This window comes from Rana temporaria, chromosome 2 (assembly GCF_905171775.1).
Source record: "Rana temporaria chromosome 2, aRanTem1.1, whole genome shotgun sequence".
Taxonomy (NCBI): Eukaryota; Metazoa; Chordata; class Amphibia; order Anura; family Ranidae; genus Rana; species Rana temporaria.
Window position 1 is genome coordinate 6,572,356 of NC_053490.1, and position 23,862 is coordinate 6,596,217.

Consider the following 23,862-nt stretch of genomic DNA (forward strand, 5'->3'; position numbering starts at 1 on the left):
TATTTTTCTGTATTTAGAAAGCAAGATACGCCGGAATTTTGCTAAGATACGACCGACGTAAGTCTCTTACACCGTCGTATCTTAGGGTACATATTTACGCTGGCCGCTAGGTGGCGCTTCTGTTGATTTCAGCGTAGAATATGCAAATGAGCTAGATACGCCGATTCAGAAACGTACGTGGGGTCTTATAAGTGGGGTCATGTTTTATTTACATAAAACACGGCCACCTCTTCACAATTTGAATTCGGCGGTGTAGCGTATCTGAGATACGCTACGCCGCCGTAACTTAGTGAGGCTGGGGCTGGATTCACTGGATTCTGAATCGGCGTATCTAGCTCATTTGCATATTCTACGCTGAAATTTAACGGCACAAACTTACGGCGGGCTATCTGAATCTAGCCCAAAGTGTATAACCAATGGTAGGGCAAGAACATACAAATGCACTAGACATGTGCAATTCCTTTAGTTCTGAATTCTTTTTTTACCGAATTTTCACAAATTAGTTAATTCCGAAATTTCCACATTTCCGAATTTTCGCATTTTCAAACTTCGGAAATTCAGAATTTCGGAAATTTGAAAATTGAAAATTTAGGAGATTCAAGATTCAAAATTGTAAAATTCGAAAATATAAAATTCCAAAATATAAAATTCCAAAATGGGAAATTTTGAAAATTGGATTTCCCGAATTTACAAAAAAAGCAAAAAGACTCTTGTTCGTTTTTTTTTCTTTTTTCGTAAATTTGTAAATTCGGGAAATCCAATTAAAGAAATTTCCCATTTTCGAATTTTATATTTTCCAATTTTGCAAAAACGAATTTTTTGGCAGTGCACATGTCTAAAATGCACCTCATCATTACATTACACATTACATTACAAAAAAAAAGAAAGGGATAATTATAGTGGTGCCAAAAAAGCAAAGGTTAACAAAGATAATAAAATGTACCAAATTTAAAATTATAAGAAACACAGTGAATAAAATTTGCATATAATCATGCTATGGTCATTATTGGAAATGACGTCTCCTCCCAACATGTTTCGCCAATACTGACTTCTTCAGGGGATTTCGTAAATTCATAAATTCTGAATTTCGGAAATTTGATTTGAAAATTAGAAAATTTAGAAAATTCAAGTTTCAAAATTGCAAAATTTGAAAATAGAAAATTCGAAAATATAAAGTTCGAAAATGGGAAATTTTGAAAATTGGATTTTCGATTGTCTGAATTCTCGAATTTCCGAATTTTCGAGCTTCCCGAATTGGCTAATTATTGGTCTGTTAACCCTTTCTCACCCATCCCTGCATCAGCGGAGGCCTCTCCATAAAAAGCGCAGGGGCACCGCCCCTCTAATCCTTTTTTTTTTAAGCATGTGACTAGAGCGTGAGGCTCTAATTGGCTTTAAAAAAGGGGTGGGCTCGGGACGCAGAGCACTACTCTCTGAGCCCATCCAGTTGGGTGACATTGAACATGAATTAATATTCGCTATTGTCTTACTGCTTCTCCTCCCGGCCAGTCGGGTCTCAGGACCCGCTTCCTGATTGTCCGGGAGGAGAAATAGTGAATATGGATTATTTAAAGCGGGGGTCCACCTGAATTTTTTTTTTTTTAAAGCCAGCAGCTACAAATACGGCAGCTGCTGACTTAAAAAAAATGAACACTTACCTGTCCAGTGCGCCCGCGATGTCGGCAGCCGAATTGCTCGTCTCTCGGCTGCCCCCGCCGCCATCCTCAATGAGGGAATCAGGAAGTGAAGCGGTGCGGCTTCACTGCCCGGTTCCCTACTGCGCATGCGCGAGTAGCGCGGCGCGCCCTCACTGGTCCCCGCTCTCTCCTGGTACCTGTGTGTCTCCCAGGAGACAGCGGGGGGGGGGGGGGGGGCGACCTGAAATGGCGTGACTTCCATGGGAGTCTATGCCCGGAAGTGGGTGCAAATACCTGTTTTATACAGGTATCTGCCCCCCCCCCTGAAAAGCGGAAGTTCCATTTTTGGGTGGAACTCCGCTTTTAGTCCTAAAACCCCATTGTCCGGGAGTCCAAAGACCTGATTGGCCGGGAGGAGAAGCAGCTACTGCCGTCACACTGAGAAGATGAAGGGGGGGAAGCCTGGACCTGGATGGGTTAAGTGCTGATCGATTGGTGAGCCAGCGACCAGGGGGGGAGGGGGTAGGGTGACCACATTTCCAAACTGCCAATAATTTAGGGGTTGTGGATACAGGGTTGAAGCTCAATCTCCATACGATGCGATACAATGTTGCTTCTTTACCTTCTCTGATATTAATGTCATCTCCTCCCGCTCTGTCTGTGCTACTCCAGCAGCGACGTTGTGGCCCCCAGCTCCACCTTCTGCAAGGTCTACACACTGACTCCGTTCCTGGCCAACAACCGGGAGAAGAGGGGACTGGCCCTGGACGGCAAACTCAAGCATGAAGACACCAACCTGGCCTCCAGCACGCTGTAAGACCTGCCCCCCTGGTTATACCATACCCCCCATATCTGCTCCATCTAGTCGCATTGCAATGATTTGTGCTAGAAGGGGGGGGGTTTGTGGTAGAAGAGATGATATGGTAGAGGGGGGGGGGATTTGTGCTAGGAGAAGAACTTTCTTAGGGGATAGGGGGGGTTGCGAGTAGGGATTATTGGGAGGTGTTCGTGCTGGGGTGTGGGATGGGGGTATTTATGCCAGGGGGGGGATTTGGAGTGGGGGGGGAATGTGTACTGGCTGGGAGGGGATATTTGAGGGGTGGGGGATTTTTGCTAGGAGGGGTGATTTCTATTGGGGGGGGGGCATTTGTGCTAAGGGAAAGTCAGAATATGAAAGTATTGAAGCCATGCAGAGGTCAGTGGACCCATCACAGTAGACCTGTTGTAGACCACATAAGCCGAGATTGATGTTTTCAGTTTCCACTGGTTATGGTGTTTTTTGGTTAAAGTGCACCTTTCATCCTTCTATTCCTAGTAACACGGCCTGGAGTATTATTAAGGGGTTTTATTTCTTCTTGCATGCAGACTGAGAGATGGTGCCAACAAGGAGATCCTGGGAATCATCGTCTCCTACAAAGTCAAAGTGAAGCTGGTCGTCTCTCGAGGAGGGTGAGTACCCAACATTTTCTCGTTGTGTCCACCAGATCAAAGTGATAGTCTTCCCCCTTCCCTACAACACCCCCCTTGGCCTGGATTGCTTGCCAAACATCCAGAGGACATTGTTCTTTCCTTTTGCCCTCTTCATTCCTGTGATGCCTCGTACACACGATGGATCCATCATCCATCTGAGAAAAGAAGCCGAGTGATGGGGGTTTAGTAAAGTATCGAGAGGACTTGAGTCCTTTTTTTTTTCTTTAGAAATCTCTTTTTTTACTGCAGCATGTTCTATACATGGTACACATGCGCACTTTACAGGAAGACTAAGGGGACCCCCCCCAGGCACTATATTTAAAAAAAAAAATTGCATTGATACATGTCCCCCAAGGCAGTGACCGGACCCCCATACCCCTATTATGGTGAATTACTTGTATATAAGCCTTTAAAATTTGAATTTTTTGGTGAAAGAGGGGGGTGTCCCTGAATGGCAGTTTGGAAATGTGGTCACGCTAGTACTAGGCATTAGGCATGGGGAGTCCAATTTTTGCCCAAGATGGAGAAGGTCTTTCAGTTGAAGGTTCTCCATGGCTGAGACTTGTAGCTCCAGAACCTGAAGGGCCACCTCAAGTCCTCTCAATACTTTACAAAACCCCCATCACTCGGCTTCTTTTCTCAGATGGATAATGGATGTTGGAAACACACAAATCACAGACACATAATGGATGATGAGTCAGAGCAGAACAAGCTGTGCTCAACATTCGCCCGTCCACGCCGCTCTACCCTCGGATCTTTTTATAGAAACACTTGATAGGTTCATCCAAAACATCACAGGTATTTGAACGCCAACATAGCAAACTTTAACCCCTTGCCACCCAGGCCAATCCTGAAAACCGGCTCGGTCCCTTTTCCCCGTGTACACCTGTCCGGTTTTCCCGACAGTAAAACTGCCAGGAGAACTTTGGTCGGGAAAACCGGCCGTGTGTATGCTTCCTGGCAGTCTTTCCCATAGGAAAACTGCGAGGAAAAAATGTCATGCTTTTAAAAGAAAAACAGTAAAGTTTGCCCAATTTTTTTGCATAATGTGAAAGATAAAGTTACGCCGAGTAAATAGATACCCAACAAGTCACGATTCAAAATTGCACACGCTCGTGGAATGGCGCCAAACTTCAGTACTTAAAAATCCCCCATAGGCAACGCTTACATTTTTATTTATTTTTTACAGGGTACATGTTTTGAGTTAAAGAGGAGGTCTAGGGCTAGAATTATTGCTCTCGCTCTAACGTTCGGGGCGACACCTCACATGTGTGGTTGGAACACCGTTTTCATATGTGGGTGGGATTTACGTATGCGCTCGCTTCTGCGTGCGAGCACACGGGGACAGGGGCACTTAAAAAAAAAAAAATATTATTAATTTTACTTCATTTTTTTTTTGACACTGTAAAAAAATAAATACAATTTTGATCACTTCTATTCCTATTACAAGGAATGTAAAAAGACCCCACATATCACCTCTAGGCTGGGAAGCCTAAAATAAAATTAAAAATAAAATAAAATCGCCACTTCACAGCCGAGGCGACGCCGTTTTTTTTTAATGCAGAGGCCGGGCGTGACGTCATAACATCACGCCTGGCCTCCGACGATCATAGAGACTCTGGTGACCATCTGGTCCGCTGGAAATCTCTATGATCACAATCCGGATCCGTTCTCCAACTTACTGATCGCAGCGGTGATTCGGGAGAAGCACGGGAGGGCCGCGGGTACCGGAGGCCGCTTCTCCCAACTCACCGCTGTGATCAGTGAGTTGGAGAACTGATCTGCCGGGCCCCGGATCGTCCACTTTCGCCGTCCGTAAGAACGATCAAGCGGCGAAACACCCGCTATATCGTTCTTCTGGTGTAGGACAGGGATATGCAATCAGCTGTTGCAAAACTACAAGTCCCATCATGCCTCTGCCTATCGGCATCATGCTTGTGGCTGTCAGTCTTGCTATGCCTCATGGGACTTGTAGTTCTGCAACAGCTGGAGGTCCGCTAATTGCATATCCCTGGTGTAGGGAATCGCTGGCTGAATGAGGCCTGTAGCTGCACCCATCATTCAGATATCCCACCACAAATCCCGGGACGTCATATGACTTACTCTGGGCGCCAAGTGGTTAATGGATGGCACACAAGCAAGTCCAAATTACCCTATGTTTTGCAGTTTTGGACGGGTCCTCATTAGATGTGAGGACATCATGTTTTATGAAGGTTCTGACTTATCCAGGTCATGGTATAGTCTGATTGTGGTTGGTCTCATTCAACTGGACTTGTTCTTTAATGTTGTTGAAGTAGTTTTCGTAGATTATCCAAGGCGCTTCTTCAGTTCTAATAAGTATCAGGAAAATACTTTGGCATTTTTTTATCTGCGACCTGGACCCAACTGCAGAAAAGGCCATCCTCACCACTAGAGGCTCTGGTGAACACAAAGCTGGGTCTTAGACTCCGCGCCCTGGGCAATCTTGGGTTCGCTTCCTCTCTGATCGCAGCAGTCGACTATAGGGTTCACTACCCTGTGGTGCATCCCTGACCCCCACGGGGTGCACTTGTCACCTGGCCACAGGTGACCTGACAGTTTGAACAGAGTCAGGCCTCTAATGGACAGATGGAAATAGGTAAGATGCCAGACTATTGCATATCCATGACAACGGGCTCACCTGAGGTGCGGAGTCTAAGCGCTAACTGGTGTTCACCAGAGCTCCTGATGGTGGAGATGGGTTTTTCTGCATGTTAGCATCAGGTCGCGGTCCTCAGGATCACCCCACCAGGAGGTGAGCAAGCCGGGGGCCAGTAGCGGATAAGCAGACAAGGATGAAACCGCAGCGTGGTCAGTAAACAAGCCAAGGGATCAATCACGAGTGGCTGCAGGTTGGGATCAAACAGAAGAGTAGTCAAAGAACAGGCCGAGGGTCAAACACAGGGGGGTTGCAGATTGGGATCGGGCAGTTAAGTAGTCCAGGAACAGGCTGAGGGTCAAACACGGGTGGTTGCAGGTACAAATGGCAGCAGAGCAGACAAATAGCTAGGCACTGGCTGGGAAGGCACAATAACCTGGCAATGGGGAAGTGCTGAAACAAGGCTTTTATAGGAAGTTCATGGGAGGAGCAAGGGGTTCAAGGTTCAACAACAATCAAGACACAAGGCAGAGTATTCCAATGGATCAGGTAGGTTTGTCCAGCAGATCAGACAGGGAACTGTCCAGCATCCCAGATAGCCAGGCCTGGATTTCCCACAAGGCCACTGAGGCCAGGCCTTGGGGCGGCAGTGGCATGGAGTCCCCCGACGCCCGGAGGATACAGTTAAGGGCGGTAAGTTATGGGGGAATCCACCCGCTCGTTAACAAGTGATTGCGGCGATGTCGCCGAAATCACTGGTAAAATATGTGCTCCCGTCTGTCCTCCCCTCTCCCCCCCACCCCACATACCTCTCTCTGCTGGCTCTGTCTTCGGGACTCCGTCCTCCCCCCGGCCACCGAGTCTGTCTCCTGTTCCTGCTGCCGATTTACACTGTGAGAGGGGAGAGCTGTGCTCTTCCCACGTCAGCTGTGACAGGAGTTCTAGCACAGTGCTAGGACTCCTGTTTTGGAGGTGACAGGGTCAATAAAGAGAACATGTCAACTCCAATTGCTATCACACAGGAAATTGTTTTCTCCTGTGTGATAGCAAAAAAGTTAAGTGAAAAAAAAATTGATAAAAAATAAATAAATAATAAGAAATAATAATTAAATTAATAAAATAAAAAAGTAAAGAATAAGAAAAATAATAAGAAAATTATACAAAAATTTAAGAAAGTAAGCGACAAGCTACAAATAAATAAAAAAAAAAAAAGTGATAAAAAAGTAAAAAAAACAAACAAAACATATTTGATCTAACCGTGCCGCACATTCTCCGTTGATTTGGGGGGGTTCGGTTGGCGGGGAGGGGGTGCATTGTGGAACCTGGCCTTGGGGCGGCAGGGAGAGAAAATCCGGCCCTGCAGATAGCTCAATGGGAACACTTAATGCCAGACACAGAAGAGGTCCCAGGTTCAAGCCCAGGTCCTGACAAGCTGTGTCCAAAGCACACAGAGGTCACAGAGGCGTTCGGCTCATCCCTAGTGGTGAGTCTCCCCCATCCAAGGACAAAGCCTGAAATAAAAACTTGACCGAGGTCCCCAACCCTTCTTCGCTTCATCCTTCAAAAATGTTTTTTTGGTGTCCCTGCTTTATAATATGAATGATGTTCTGTACTGTAAGTGCATATTGTGTGTTGTGAAGACTGTATAACGTACTTCTGTCTCTTGCCGTTTTTAATGTGATTTGATCCGGGAAGTGGCGCCGTTTATTGAATGCATGCGCTTTCCACTTGACTAATTCTCTAAATCTACTTTGAACACTGCCAGCCTTTTGGGAGACCTTGCGTCAAGGTAATGCCAACAATTTGCTCGCTCCAAGACCATGCATCAACTCTGCCCCGTGCATCTGTCTTGTTTTATTCCATCTGCCGTCACGGAGCAATGTCTGACGTCACCAATTCCATGCCCCGCCCCCCCAACGTCGTGAAGGGCTTACTGCATGCACAAAACTTCCATTCCATCTACTGAAAATTCCGTGTCCCTCCATTTCACCCATCACTGTCTTTAACTGCCATTTTACCTTACCGAATAAAAAACAGACACAACTTCTGTGTTTGCCGTTACCGGTTATCGGTGAATATTTTACATGAATTGCCTTTAGGTGTAATTGAAATGGAGGGAAATTAGCAGATTATGGGTGTGGAGTAGGATGTAAGCACAGAGGGGTAGCTTGAAGCTTGTGGGCCCCGATGCAAAAGTTGACTTGCCCCCCCCCCCCCCATTACCACCCAGGGATGGACTGGCCATTGGGACTACAGGGAGTTTCCCGGTGGGCCGATGGCTCAGTGGACCGGCTTCAGTGACAGCAGACCGCCGCCCCCCTCCGCTCCTCTGTCTCTCCCTTCCCGCAGGACTCACCTCCTCTTCCTCCCCGCAGCGCTCACTTGGGGGGAACAGAGAAGCAGGGGGAGGACCAGAGGAGCAGGGGGGGCGACAGAGGAGCATGGGGGAGGGGACAGACAGCTGACTCAACAGCTATGGCCTGGGAGTTTCTCACTTCTGCCTAATCTTGTCCCATAAGGGGGGGGGGGGGGGGGCACCAAACTGATTATTTTCCACGGGTGAAATAATGTCTACCTTCCCCACTGGTACTGCCTATAAAAGTACCAGTACCAGCCGTTCTACTCTAATAAAGTAGAACGGCTAGTGGCTAGTGAAGGGGGAGAGGGGGCTTGGGTGGCCGGGGTGGGGGGATGCGGGAGTTGTCCGGCTCCCATGGGAGAAACCTGTCAAAGTGGGCCGGTCTGAATGAAGTCCAGGGCCAAATTTTTGTCCCAGTCCAGCCCTGTTACCACCTACCACTTCCATTGTGCGGCAGATACTTCCACCGCACGCCAAGATACTCAAAGTTGCTTAAAGTGGTTGTAAACCCTCTGTGGGAAGTTACACCTACAGGTGAGCCTAGATTAAGGCTTACCTGTAGGTGTTTGCAATATCTCCTAAACCTACACGGTTTAGGAGATATTTTTCCAAAGGAATACACCATTGTCTGCGGCACATGCGCGCCGTAGAAAACGGCGCAGGCGCTCTGAGAATGCCGGTTTTCTCAATGGCTAATGCCGGTGTCTTGTCACATTCGGCTCCCCATCACAGATTGCTCCGGAAGTGACGTTCCGTCACCGCCATCTTGCCCACACCATTGCACAGTAATGATAGAGTGAGAAGGGGGCAAGCGGACATCTTGTTACACCCACCGGACAGGGATCACCGCTGGAGATTTAGAGGACAAGGATCACCTCTGGAGATTTAGAGGACAGGGATCACCGCTGGAGAATCAGAGGACAGGGATCACCGCTGGAGATTTAGAGGACAGGGATCACCGCTGGAGAATCAGAGGACAGGGATCACCCCTGGAGAATCAGAGGACAGGGATCACCGCTGGAGAATCAGAGGACAGGGATCACCGCTGGAGAATCAGAGGACAGGGATCACCGCTGGAGAATCAGAGGACAGGGATCACCGCTGGAGAATCAGAGGACAGGGATCACCACTGGAGAATCAGAGGACAGGGATCACCGCTGGAGAATCAGAAGACAGGGATCACCGCTGGAGAATCAGAGGACAGGGATCACCGCTGGAGAATCAGAGGACAGGGATCACCGATAGAGAATCAGAGGACAGGGATCACCGATAGAGAATCAGAGGACAGGGATCACCGCTGGAGAATCAGAGGACAGGGATCACCGCTGGAGAATCAGAGGACAGGGATCACCACTGGAGAATCAGAGGACAGGGATCACCGCTGGAGAATCAGAAGACAGGGATCACCGCTGGAGAATCAGAGGACAGGGATCACCGCTGGAGAATCAGAGGACAGGGATCACCGATAGAGAATCAGAGGACAGGGATCACCGATAGAGAATCAGAGGACAGGGATCACCGCTGGAGAATCAGAGGACAGGGATCACCGCTGGAGAATCAGAGGACAGGGATCACCGCTGGAGAATCAGAGGACAGGGATCACCGCTGGAGAATCAGAGGACAGGGATCACCGCTGGAGAATCAGAGGACAGGGACCCCTGGCAGGTCACTTGGCAGAGCTCCTTTCCCATGCCATCACTGTATACAGCCCCCCCCCCCCCCACACTACACAGGGCTGAAATCACATTCCTTTACACACAGTCTGTCAGTCTTCACAGGGTGTATCTGGCTTTTATGTTGCCCTTCTGACCTGTGAAATTCTCCGGTCAGAACGACAGTGTAGTTGCAGTAGGCAGACACACCCTGTGCAGATCGTGGCTGTGTTGTAAAGGAATGTGATTTCAGCCCTGCAGAGGAGGAGCAGTATAGAGTGCTGTAATGGCAAAGGAGCTCAGCAGCCGGGCATAGCATCCAGGGCAGATTGAGCGGTCAGGGGGGGGGGGGGGTGCAACTTGGATCTGGGAGGGCAAAGCCATGTAACACAAAATCTGGAACCTGCAGCCTTTCAGGGGCCCCCTGAGGAGGTGTTTAGGGATTTGTTTTAGCAATTTCTGAAGGTTTCTCTGTCAGTGTTGGCAGGTGTTGGGGGAAGGTCACCTCCTGGAGGTTTGTGGCTTCCCCCCAGTTGTCAGGAAAGTGGGGTAAGCGGACATCCCTGAGTGGGGGGGTACAGAGAATCCCAGCTGGTGACTAGGAGACACTGACCGGTGTCTTCCCTCACCCATCCTGGCTATAGGACGGCACTCTCCTCCTCTTGCCTCGCTAAGCACGGTTTTCATTCCATGTTGCCAGCACACAGCACAGACACTTCCCCATCCTGGGCTGTTCTCACCCTGTGCTCCTCTCCATTCAGGAAATGCCTCACAGCTTCTCCCCAGCCAATGAGATTGGAGGGGGTGTGAACTGTGGAAGGCAAAGTGGAAGCCCAGTACTGGAGCGTGGCTGTGGGGCCCTAGGGCAGATCAGAGCTGGACGTTGTGGAGGATATAACATGACAGGGAGGCTGCTGGGGCCCCCTGGAGCTAGGGGCGGGGTTGCGATTGTGACCCCTGCAACCCCTTATGCTACGCCCATGGGTAAGAACAAGAGCACCACACCATTTTAAAGCACATTTGAAGAGCCCAGTGCCCAGGAGCCCAGCCTGCTCAGTGCCCAGCAGCCCGGCCTGTTCAGTGCCCAGGAGCCCAGTCTGTTCACTGCCCAGCAATCCAGCCTGTTTAGTGCCCAGCAGCCCGGCCTGTTCCGTGCCCAGCAGTCCAGCCTGTTCAGTGCCCAGCAGCCCGGCCTGTTCCGTGCCCAGCAGTCCAGCCTGTTCAGTGCCCAGCAGCCCGGCCTGTTCAGTGCCCAGCAGTCCAACCTGTTCAGTGCCCAGCAGAGCAGCCTGTTCAGTGCCCAGCAGAGCAGCCTGTTCAGTGCCCAGCAGAGCAGCATGTTTAGTGCCCAGCAGAGCAGCCTGTTCAGTGCCCAGCAGCCCAGCCTGTTCAGTGCCCAGCAGCCCAGCCTGCTTAGTGCCCAACAGCCCAGTCTGTTCAGTGCCCAGCCTGCTCAGTGCCCAGCAGAGCAGCCTGTTCAGTGCCCAGCAGAGCAGCCTGTTCAGTGCCCAGCAGAGCAGCCTGTTCAGTGCCCAGCAGAGCAGCCTGTTCAGTGCCCAGCAGCCCAGCCTGTTCAGTGCCCAGCAGCCCAGCCTGCTCAGTGCCCAGCAGCCCAGCCTGCTCAGTGCCCAGCAGCCCAGCCTGTTCAGTGCCCAGCAGCCCAGCCTGTTCAGTGCCCAGCAGCCCAGCCTTACCTGTGATCAGTGCATAGCGAGCGAGGAGAGGAGACAGATTATACAGAGTGGGGATCCCCTGTTTACCCCGCACGGCCGCTGTCCTCAGGCGAAGTCCCGCCTCATTTGATAGAAGTCACCAGCGTGCTGCCTATCATAAAAGGCGGGACTTCGTCCGACAGCCGAGTATGTGGGAGATCCCCGCTCTCTATATATTCCGGTGGCGCTTGCCCCCTCCCTGTCTGAGACAGTCCAACGGGATCCATGGTAGGGCCGGCCCTGGGCACGCCCCCCCCTCTGCACCAGCATGCGGTGCACCTGCCCAGGATCATCCCTGAATCTGGGGACAAAATCCGGGGACAGATGGGCTTCAGGGACAGTGTCCTCAATCCGGGGACTGTCCCCAGAAACCAGGGATGTCTGGTCACCCTACCCCTGGGGGACCACATTCCAGCCCCTCCAGAGTCAGAAGGGCAGTACACTGGTCATATTTGCTTAGAAAGCTTGGAGCCCCCTGGACTAGAGCATGTTCATGTTCAAAGATAATTTGACAGTCAATTCCTGTCCCAGTGAATAATAAGGAAATGCTGTAAGTCCCACAAGAGAGGACAGAGATAACTCCACTGTATATATTAATATCTCGCTAATGAGCTTTGTGCATTTGCAAGTTTTACATGTTTTGGGCCTCATCTATTTTGCATGCATATTGAAGGCGTTCTATTTCCCCAGACGATAGATCGATTGGCATGTACAAGTATGCATGCATCTGTTACTAGAGCAAACTGCTTCCCTCCAGCTTCCTTATGTCCAGGTTTACTTCTGCAGCCCTGCAAATGCCATGAAACTGCCCTCTGGGTGCAATAGAGTCGCATGCAGAAAATTCGGCCATGCTAAGCTGCATCCACCTAGTGCAGGGGTGTCCAAAGTTTTTTCAAAGAGGGCCAGATTTGATGAAGTGAACATGCATGGGGGCCGACCATTTTGCCCGACATTCTTTGAACCATTAAAATTTGGTCTAAGTGTGTTTGTTCGAGCGACTAATACACGGCCCAGCAAGAATTCTCTTGCCTTTGTCGCACTCGTTCCCGACACACAGATGAATGCTCCCAGAGAGCCCTCCCTTACATCAGGGTCCCCAGAGAGCTCCCCCATACATCATGGTTCCCAGAGCCCCCCCATACATTAGGGTTCCCAGAGAGCCCCCCCATACATCAGGGTTCCCAGAGCCCCCCCCATACATCAGGGTCCCCAGAGAGCCCCCCATACATCAGGGTCCCCAGAGAGCCCCCCTTACATCAGGGTCCCCAGAGAGCCCCCCATACATCATGGTTCCCAGAGCCCCCCATACATTAGGGTTCCCAGAGAGCCCCCTCCATACATCAGGGTCCCCAGAGAGCCCCCCTTACATCAGGGTCTCCAGAGAGCCCCCCATACATCATGGTTCCCAGAGCCCCCCATACATTAGGGTTCCCAGAGAGCCCCCCCATACATCAGGGTTCCCAGAGCCCCCCCATACATCAGGGTCCCCAGAGAGCCCCCCATACATCAGGGTCCCCAGAGAGCCCCCCTTACATCAGGGTCCCCAGAGAGCCCCCCATACATCATGGTTCCCAGAGCCCCCCATACATTAGGGTCCCCAGGGAGCCCCATCCATACATCAGGGTTCCCAGAGCCCCCATACGTCAGGTTCCCCAGAGAGCCCCCCCCATACATCAGGGTCCCCAGAGAGCCTCCCCCAATAAATCAGGGTCCCCAGAGTCTCCTCCCCATACATCAGGGTCCCCAGAGAGCCCCCCATACATCAGGGTCCCCAGAAAGCCCCCCTTACATCAGGGTCCCCAGAGAGCTCCCCCATACATCATGGTTCCCAGAGCCCCCTCATACATTAGGGTCCCCAGAGAGCCCCCCCTCAAACATCATGGTTCCCAGAGCCCACCCAAATCATAAGGGTCCCCAGAGAGCCCCCTCCATACATCAGTGTTCCCAGAGCCCCCCCATACATCAGGGTCCCCAGAGAGCCCCCCATACATCAGGGTCCCCAGAGAGCCCCCCTTACATCAGGGTCCCCAGAGAGCCCCCCCATACATCATGGTTCCCAGAGCCCCCCCATACATTAGGGTCCCTAGAGAGCCCCCCCATACATCAGGGTTCCCAGAGCCCCCCCATACATCAGGGTCCCCAGAGAGCCCCCCATACATCAGGGTCCCCAGAGAGCCCTCCCTTACATCAGTGACCCCAGAGAGCCTCCCCCCATAAATCACAGTCCCCAGAGTCTCCTCACCATACATCAGGGTCCCCAGAGTCTCCTCCCCATACATCAGGGTCCCCAGAGAGCCCCTCCCCATACATCAGGGTCCCCAGAACCCCCCCATAAATAATGGTTCCCAGAGCCCCCCCATACATTAGGGTCCCCAGAGAGCCCCCTCCATACATCAGGGTTCCCAGAGCCCCCCATACATCAGGTTCCCCAGAGAGCCCCCCCCATACATCAGGGTCCCCAGAGAGCCTCCCCCAATAAATCAGGGTCCCCAGAGTCTCCTCCCCATACATCAGGGTCCCCAGAGAGCCTCTTCCCATACATCAGGGTCCCCAGAGAGCCCCCCTTTACATCAGGGTTCCCAGAGAGCATCGCCCTATACATCAGGGTCCCCAGAGTCTCCCCCCATACATCAGGGTCCCCAGAGAGCTCCCCCATACATCATGGTTCCCAGAGCCCCCCCATTCATTAGGGTCCCCAGAGAGCCCCCCCCCATACATCAGGGTTCCCAGAGCCCCCTCATACATCAGGGTCCCCAGAGAGCCCCTATACATCAGGGTCCCCAGAGAGCCCCCCCATACATCATGGTTCCCAGAGCCCCCCATACATTAGGGTCCCCAGGGAGCCCCATCCATACATCAGGGTTCCCAGAGCCCCCATACGTCAGGTTCCCCAGAGAGCCCCCCATACATCAGGGTCCCGAGAGAGCCCCCCCCATACATCAGGGTCCCCAGCATTGGTGTGCGCAGCCTATTGCATTAGGGTGTGCACCCCGAAGCACAAACATAATTGCATGTGTATATACAGTATACTGATGGTGTCAGTAGAGCGGTGGATGGTATTAGTAGGTCAGAAATTAATGTCAGTAGTTTTTATTTTTATTATATATTTTTTTTAATTTTAGGAGCCCCATTAGGGAGCTTTGGTGAAATATCAGGGGTCTATTTCTGTGCGTTGGTGCACGTTTAACGCTATATATTTCTGTGCATTACTGCATGTTTAATGCAGTATATTCCAGTGCATTAGTGCACGACTGCACGTTTAAATCAGTATATTTCAGTGTGTTACTGCATGCTTAATGCAGTATATTTCTGAGTATTAGGGCATGTTTAATGTGTATATTTCAGTGTGTTATGTGCCATTTAATGCTGTATTTTTCTGTGCGTTAGTACACGTTTAACGCAGTATATTTTGGTGCAATCTTCACCACACAGGGTGATTAGGCTGAGCCCAGGCACACCTGGCACACCCTGTACGCATGCATATGGTCCCCAGAGAGCCTCCCCCATACATCAGGGTGCACAGAGAGCCCCCCCCATACATCAGGGTTCAAAGAGAGCCCCCCATACATCAAGGTTCACAGAGAGCCCCCCCCCCAATACATCAGGGTTCACAGACTAAAGCAGGCCATACACAGTCGAATTTCGAACAAATTTTCTTTTCAAAATCAGAAAGTTCGTTTTTTTTGTGATCCGATGCATCATCACCATTGATTTTCGAAATTCGGCCGACAAAATATTCAAGTTGCCGGGAATATTTTTTTGGAGAAAAAAAAAAAAAAAACGTTTCATGAATTCAAAAATAACAAAACAGTAAAGTTAGCCCAATTTTTTTGTATAATGTGAAAGATGATGTTACGCCGAGTAAATAGATACCTAACACGTCACGCTTTAAATTTGCGCACACTCATGGAACGGCGCCAAACTTCGGTACTTTAAAATCTCCATAGGTCGCCTAAGGCCTCACACTCACGGGGGCCTCGTGGCCGCCTAACTTACCCCAGTTTTGAGGGACAGGGGACCTTAACGCTGCTGTGCTCAGGCAGCGTTATGAGCCCTGACTCAGGAGCGGGGCTGCCAGTATCCCTAGCAACCAGTAAATATCGATGACACCACCCCTTGTGACATCAATGACCCAGCATGCCCTCAGTCAATGACGTTACAAGGGGGCGGGTTCACCAGGTGACATCACTGGGTGGCCCCCGCCCCTTAGTTATTAAAGAGCAGGATCTGGGGGCCACCTTGTTAGATTCCGATAAGCCCCCTGCCCGCAGACCCCCACAGCCAGGGTTGTGGGGAAGAGGCTCTTGTCCTTGAATTATTTTTCCCATCATGGGCGAGAGTGGGGCCCCATGTCAAGTTTTGCCTAAGGCCTCACAAATCCTATAGCCACCTCTGGGTGACGCTTTAATTTTTTTTTACAGATTCCCCCCACGTCACATACAGTTCTTTGCAGGGGAGGGCTGGGCCAGGGGGCAGGGTGGCAATTGCCTCCCAGACCGCCCTGTCTTATGTTCAAAATGGCTGGCAGCCATAAAACACGCCCCCTCAGCCTAATTTACGCCCGCCGCATTTACGCTACGCCGCCGTAACTTAGCAGGCAAGTACTTTGTGAATACAGTACTTGCTTTGCTAACTTAAAGCGGCGTAGTGTAAATATGATACGCTACGCCGCCGCAATAGGGTGACCACATTCAGGGACAAAAATTCCCAAAAATCAGCTTGTGCTGTAACGAATCACAGCACAGTGATTGGACACAAAAGGCGGGATTTATGATTTCTCCAATCACAAGTAGGGGGCGGGGATTGTGCTCCTCCAGGCATTCCCGGCCAGGACAAGTACTGTCAGTGAGTAAAGCAGTGATGTGTCGGCCTTTTTTGGGGGCATCAGATTGGCCCGAGTGGGGGGGAGGGGGTGGCTGTGTTAGTTTCATTCCAGGACACTGTATTGTCCCAGAATGAAGGTGTCCGGGACAGACCTGCAAAATGCGGGACTGTCCCGGGCAATCCGGGACACGCGGTCACCCTACGCCGCAAGGATGCGCCCGCCTACCTGAATCCAGCTATAAGTGTGCGAAACGCACTGTGGCCTCACTAACAGCACGGCTGCTTGTGCTGAAAGCAAAGCAATGGCAGTCCACATCTACGTGTCTGTTCCTTTCGGTACAAAGGGAATGCCGTATATATAAATATATGAAATGTGTCCGCCTGTCCTTGCATGGTGCAGTGCATGCTCGGGGCCACTCGTGTGTGACGTCTTGGTGCCCACATTTCTTCATATAAGTCATCTGAATGATCCACTGCATGTCCACTTTACGTCTGCAAGTGTGACACATCATCATCATCATCATCCTTTATGTCTGTTATTAGTAACCATATGTGTCATAAATTTCTTGCTTGCCATCGCACAGAGCGCAGGGGTCAGGAGTGTGTAACGCACAGAACGCAGAGGTCAGGAGTGTGTAACGCACAGAACGCAGGGGTCAGGAGTGTGTAAAGCACAGAGCGCAGGGGTCAGGAGTGTGTAAAGCACAGAGCGTAGGGGTCAGGAGTGTGTAACGCACAGAGCACAGGGGTCAGGAGTGTGTAACGCACAGAGCGCAAGGGTCAGGAGTGTGTAACGCAGAGAGCACAGGGGTCAGGAGTGTGTAACGCACAGAGCGCAGGGGTCAGGAGTGTGTAACGCACAGAACACAGGGGTCAGGAGTGTGTAACGCACAGAACGCAGAGGTCAGGAGTGTGTAACGCACAGAACGCAGGGGTCAGGAGTGTGTAAAGCACAGAGCGCAGGGGTCAGGAGTGTGTAAAGCACAGAGCGTAGGGGTCAGGAGTGTGTAACGCACAGAGCGCAGGGGTCAGGAGTGTGTAACGCACAGAATGCAGGGATCAGGAGTGTGTAACCCAAAAGTCAGTAAAAAGAGTAATGATGATTTACTTAGCTTCCTGAGCTAAAATCTCTCTAGTACAGATATCCCCCTTCCCACTAGTAAAGTTCCACTTCCCCTGTAGAGATCCCTTTCAAAGAACAAATCGCCCTCCCAGCATAGCTCCACCTCCCAGTACAGCTCCAAGCTTCCCAGTATAGATCCCCCACCCGGTAAAGCTTCCCCTCCCAGTACAGCTCCCCCTCCCTGTATAGACCCCCCACCAGTACAGATCCCCCTCTCAGTACAGATCCCTCTTCCAGTATAGATTCTTCTTCCAGTATAAATCCATCTCCCAGTACTAATCCCCTTCCCAGTATAGACCCCCCTCCCAGTAAAGATCCCCCTCCCAGTATAGATCTCCCTCCCAGTACAGATCCCCCTCCCAGTACAGATCCTTCTTCCAGTATAGATCCATCTCCCAGTACTAATCCCCTTCCCAGTATAGACCCCCCTCCCAGTACAGATCCCTCTCCCAGTATAGATCTCTTTCCCAGTAAAGATTCTCCTCCCGGTAAAAAAAAACCCCCTCAGTACAGATCCCCTCCCAGTATTGATCCACCTCCCAGTACAGATTCCAGTACAACAAATAATTACTTACCTCCCCTGAGCAAAAGTAAAAATAAGAGGAAGGAGACGCTTATTGCCCCGTGTTCAGGGCAGCCATCAGAAATGTTGGGGCCTCTCACACTGCTTTTGGGGCCCCCAGGAGTAGAGAACCGAGGGGGGGGGGGTCTGATGCGAATTGGGAATTTATAACCGGGGGGGAACAGCCGCAAATGGAGAACCCGGGGGGGGGGGGGGCTGGGGTTAAAGCCACCCACCGGAATAAGGGGAATACAGAAGATTAAAGTTTTCTCCTCTTCTCTCAGCCGCAAGCTGAGAAGGGGGGTGCCCGGCGGGCCTCTGGGAACATTCGGGCCCCTTACAGGTGTAATGCCTGTACCCCCCTGATGGCGGCCCTGCCCGTGTGATCGGTAATTGTGTTAATAATCATTGTTTTTTGTTTTTGATCAGCAGTTGACATGGACATGTTTGACCACCATCCATAGTCCGAGACTTCTTGTAATTTCGTTGTCCACCACTTCAGACGTTACCGTCAGGAACGCGGCGGTGTCTCTCTAACGTTATTTTCTTTGTTTTTGATGTAGTGATGTTGCTGTAGAGCTCCCTTTCACTTTGATGCATCCAAAACCCAAGGAGGAACCTCTACATAGAGATGGTAAGGACATTTAGACAATGTGTGATTCCCTAACCCAGACTGTTTCTTTTTAGTTTTGCATACAGTAGGGAATGTTTGGAGCTCCTGTCTGCTTGGGAGATCTCCCTTATTCCCCGCTTTAATAGTTAGCTCTCAGGTTTATATACAGTTACGAGGCATGTTTCAGTAATCACAGGAACAATCAAACTCTCCACCCCAACATCACTCAATGGGCTTCAATCACATTCTTTTAGATAATTACATAGAGGAGTTAATTATCCCCCAGACATTACGTCTCCGACAATAAGTGATTCACCTGTATAATACACATTTCTATGTCAGACGTTTTGGCACCGATCTGACATAATTACTACAGTTGACAAGTACATTCCACACATAAAACAGTATTAGCATACATAATGAGAGATCTAGGGGCCAGGCTGTCTACCAAGCTCAAATCCACTTCACCCCAGTACAGACTCAATTAGCATATCAACGGCCTATGTTACACAGAGGAATGAGTCACTATTGACCGGTAGGGTCAGCATGAAATCAAACCGTAGTATTCTAAGATCCTGCAAAACATCAATTATCAGTAATGTCCAATCTCATGTAATTTACAAAATGTAACGGCACTGGTGAACGGGAGTGAACCACAACTGCGGGTAGCAAGGATTTATGTGAGATTTCAGTACTGAGCCCCGGGCGTCACTCCACACAAACAGGAGTTCGGGGGTTCTCTACATCATCTCTCTCTCTCACATAAAGGAAGACGTTGAGCTACTAGGGGTGGACAACATGTGACCAAGCCCTAGCGTTAAAAAGATACGATTGAGGAGGACGTTCCAATGCACAAGTGTATGCAAGTGATTATCAGTATTGGACCCCCCAGGCGTCACTCCAATCAGAGAACAGGAGTTTGGGGGTTCTCTACATCATATCACTTAAACATACAGCAGTGCATTAGGCCACTAAGGGAGTAAACATGAATTACCTTCAACCCTTAGCATAGAGAAGTTAGAGCGAACATGTTCAGTAACTTAGGGCATTGGCCCGTTAACAAGTAAGAACTTATGTCAAGCACGTAGTAAATAGGAATACTGTATGCAATAATAAATAACTTAAGAGAGACAACTTAAGCATAATCAAAATTGAAAGTGTATGTCCCTTTAAGATAATCCTCAGCGGTCAGCTGAAGACACACCAAATAATCCCAAGCAGCAGGATAGCATTAGATAAACTAGTTTCAAATACAGTACTTGTAAAGGCTATATGTGAAACGGTCACTGAATGACCTGCAGAGAGCTGGGACCAACGTAACAAAGGCTACCATCAGTAACAAACTACGCCGCCAGGGACTCAGATCCTGCAGTGCCATACGTGTCCCCCTGCTTAAGCCAGTACATGACCGGGCCCATCTGAGGTTTGCTAAAGAGCATTTGGATGATCCAGAAGAGGTTTGGGAGAATGTCCTATAGTCAGATGAAACCAAAGTAGAACTGTTTGGTAGAAACTCAACTCGTCGTGTTTGGAGGAGAGAGAATGCTGAGTTGCAACCAAAGAACACCATACCTACTGTGAAGCATGGGGGTGGCAACATCATGCTTTGGGGCTGTTTCTCTGCAAAGAGAACAGGACGACTGATCCGTGTACATGAAAGAATGAATGGGGCCATGTATCGTGAGATTTTGAGTGCAAACCTCCTCCCATCAGCAAGGGCAATGAAGATGAAACGTGGCTGGGTCTTTCAGCATGACAATGATCCCAAACACACCGCCCGGGCAACGAAGGAGTGGCTTCTTATGAAGCATTTCAAGGTCCTGGAGTGGCCTAGCCAGTCTTCAGATCTCAATCACATAGAAAACCTTTGGAGGGAGTTGAAAGTCTGTGTTGCCCAGCGACAGCCCCAAAACATCACTGCTCTAGAGGAGATCTGCATGGAGGAGATCTGGGCCAACATACCAGCAACAGTGTGTGACAACCTTGTGAAGACTTACAGAAAACGTTTGACCTCTGTCATTGCCAACAAAGCATATATACCAAAGTATTGAGATGAACTTTTCATATTCACCAAATACTTATTTTCCACCATAATTTGCAAATTCTTTCCAAATCAGACAATGTGATTGGATTTGTTTCCACATTTTGGGCTAGATTCAACAAGCCCGTCGTAAGTTTGTGCGGGCGTAGCATATCCTATTTACGCTACGCCTCCACAACTTAGACGGGCAAGTGCAGTATTCACAAAGCACTTGCTCAGTAAGTTGCGGCGGCGCAGCGTAAATCTGCCGGCGTAAGCGCGCCGAATTCAAATTCTGAAGAGGTGGGCGTGTTTTATGTAAATAAAACATGACCCTACGTAAATGACATCTTTAACGAACGGCGCATGCACCGTTCATGAGAGAATCCTGGTGCGCATGCTCGAAATTCCGCCGCAAATAATCAATGCTTTAGACGTGGACGTAATTTACGCAAAGCCCTATTTGCGAACGACTTACGCAAACGACGTAAAAATTTAAAAATTCGATACAATAACGACGTCCATACTTAACATTGCGTACGCCTTATATCAGCAGGAGCAAAGTTACGCCGGAAAAAGCCTAACGTAAACGACGTAAAAAAATGCGCCGGGTGCACGTACGTTTCTGAATCGGCGTATCCAGGTCATTTGCATATTCTACGCTGAAATCGAAGGCAGCGCCACCTAGCGGCCAGCGTAAATATGCACCCTAAGATACGACGGCGTAAGAGACTTACGCCAGTCGGATCTTAGGCAAATTTCGGCGTATCTTGTTTTCTGAATACAGAAAGAAGATACGCCAGCGCAGATTTGAATTTATGCGGCGCATCAATAGATACGCCGGCGTAAATTCTCTCTGAATCTAGCCCAAGGTCTCTCATAGTTGAGGTATACCCATGATGAAAATTACAGGCCTCTATCATCATTTTAAGTGGGAGAACTTTCACAATCGGTGGGGACTAAATACTTTTTTGCCCCACTGTATATGCGAGCGACAGACTGGCACAGTATATCTAACATTGCCCATGACCCGACCCTTTGGGAAAGAGCCTGACCATGGATTAGCTGAGGCTTTGGTGGCCATTGATTGACAGCATGCCAGAGGGGAGAAGACCTGTTGCATACATGCAGGCAATCAAACCCCAAATATCTCCCTTTGCAGTACTATTTAACCACTTAAGGACCGCCTAACGCCGATATACGTCGGCAGAATGGCACCGCTGGGCACAATCACATACCTGTACGTGATTGTATAAAGCCCAGTCCACCAAAATAGGTGAAATATCAAAAGTTCTAATAAAAAGATGGTTGAACATTAATGTGGCATCACTGGACAAGGAGACGTCAAAAGTGAAAACTTGTGAGAAGAACCGCCACCAACTGTATGGGAGGTGGACTTAAAGAAGTGTATACCGCTTAAGTCAATAAAACTTGTGGTGATGATCACCCTTTACAATGAAGATCCGGGGAGTATTAGTCAAGCATCTGGGTAGACTCCACAGGTGGATAATGAAATAAACGATAGGGATCACACGAAAAGAGGGGATGGATAATCTCCGTTTTCATAGATAGTAACCAACAAATTAAGAGAAACTCCACATAGCGTAATAATGTATGGACATTTATTGTAAAAAAGAGAACACTCACATTTCCATGAAGTAAAATAGGTTTAAAATGGCGTGATGGTGTTGGCAGGTCTCACCCGACGCATTTCGTCTGAGGCGTGATACTATGCCATGACTACCACGCTTAAATATATGTGACCCCAAATCAGATCATGTGACCACTGGAAGTTTCGTGGTTAACGTATTACTTCCTGATCCCAAAATGGGGGGTAAACCCAAAAATATATAAAATAAGAGCACAAGATAATACTACTAAATGACATGCCTAACCCTCTAGATCAGTGGTTCTCAACCTTATAGTGCTGTGACCCCTTAATAAAATTTCCCAAGTTGTGGGGACCCCTGACAGTAAAATTATTTTTGTAGCGTGAGTTGTCAGCACCCAAGGCAAGACAAGTAATTTGTGCCTCTAACCCATGGACATTTAGCGCTCCCTGAGTCCTTTTAATGGCAACAATAATCGCAGGTAGTGTTACTCACTGTGTCTCCGACTTTGTGGTGTCTCGTAGCAGTGACACCTACGCCGAAATCCTCTCCAGCCCCTCCCACTTCACATTCCTCACCAGTCAGCTGACCTCTAGTCTTTGCCCCCCAGCTATGCTATGAATTGAATGGGCGCCTACAAAGAGGCTGAATGGGCGGCTGAGGGCTCCAGAAACAGCCCAGCTGGGCGGCCACAGGCTCCAGGGATAGCCCTGCTGGGTGGCAGCAAAAAGGCTGGGAGAGTGGTGCAGGTTTCAGGGACAGCTCAGGATTCGGTGACCACTGGCAAATCAACATTTGACCCCCAAGGGGATCCCAACCCCCAGGTTGAGAACCACTGCTCTAGATTGTAGTGGGTCAAGAATAAAGAGATGAATAGTCAAATATCGCTATGTGCAGTCCACGCCTCCTTAAAAGAGAGCGGAACTGTGCAGAGTCGGACGTCATATCTGGTGAATGAAACGCAGAACAAGCCCTCGCTCTGAGCTGCTAGTTATTGAGTACGTCCAGGGTGACGTAAACACGTCTGGCGTCATGACGGCCAACATCCGGTTAATAAGAAGTAAACCAAGCCTCGTAGTGATGGTCACCACAGAGACAGATTGAGACGCATACCTCCGCAAACGTCACGTGACCACAACGGAAATCGTGTCACTGGCCAGCAACGACAGATTGTGATTATGATTGGCTATTATTGGAGGAACAAAAACTGACAAAAAAGAGCCTCCAACGAAACCAGAAAAAGTTACTCTAGTTAAATAAAAATGTATACAGGATAAAAATGTAAATAAGGATGGACATGACTGGAATTGGGGTCACATATGTACCATCCATTAAGAATCTAGATTAGATAACAATGTAAATAATGTAATAACATATAAAATATGGCCACCCATACAAAAGTATCACACGCCTATATTAAACATATTTGAGAGAAGTAAAAAACAAATAATATATGTTTTCCAAAAACGTCCATATATGCATATTCCATTCACTCGTTATCAACAAGGATTTTATGCTTTATTAATAAACGCGTTGATATCCCACTCCACATTCATACCTAGCGGGGAGTGGTATTGCAACTCGTAGATCCAAAAAGTCTCCAATCTGGAGACCCCCCTAGTGCTAGCTCCTCCCCTCCAAGGTGGAATTAATCTGTCAATAT

At 49.3% G+C, this 23,862-nt stretch overlaps 1 protein-coding gene across 4 annotated transcripts in view; it reads left to right on the plus strand.

Moving 5' to 3' along the window:
- LOC120928786 (beta-arrestin-1) overlaps positions 1 to 23,862 on the plus strand; it is a 243,210-nt gene that overhangs the window by 207,756 nt on the left and 11,592 nt on the right. For 3 of the 4 annotated variants that reach the window (XM_040339784.1, XM_040339785.1, XM_040339782.1), the window contains 4 exons: positions 2,310 to 2,450; positions 3,003 to 3,086; positions 7,490 to 7,513; positions 18,520 to 18,590. In XM_040339784.1, coding sequence (XP_040195718.1) covers positions 2,310 to 2,450; positions 3,003 to 3,086; positions 7,490 to 7,513; positions 18,520 to 18,590 — 320 coding nt within the window. The remainder of the gene's footprint in view (positions 1 to 2,309; positions 2,451 to 3,002; positions 3,087 to 7,489; positions 7,514 to 18,519; positions 18,591 to 23,862) is intronic. The other variant, XM_040339783.1, reaches the window with a different exon arrangement.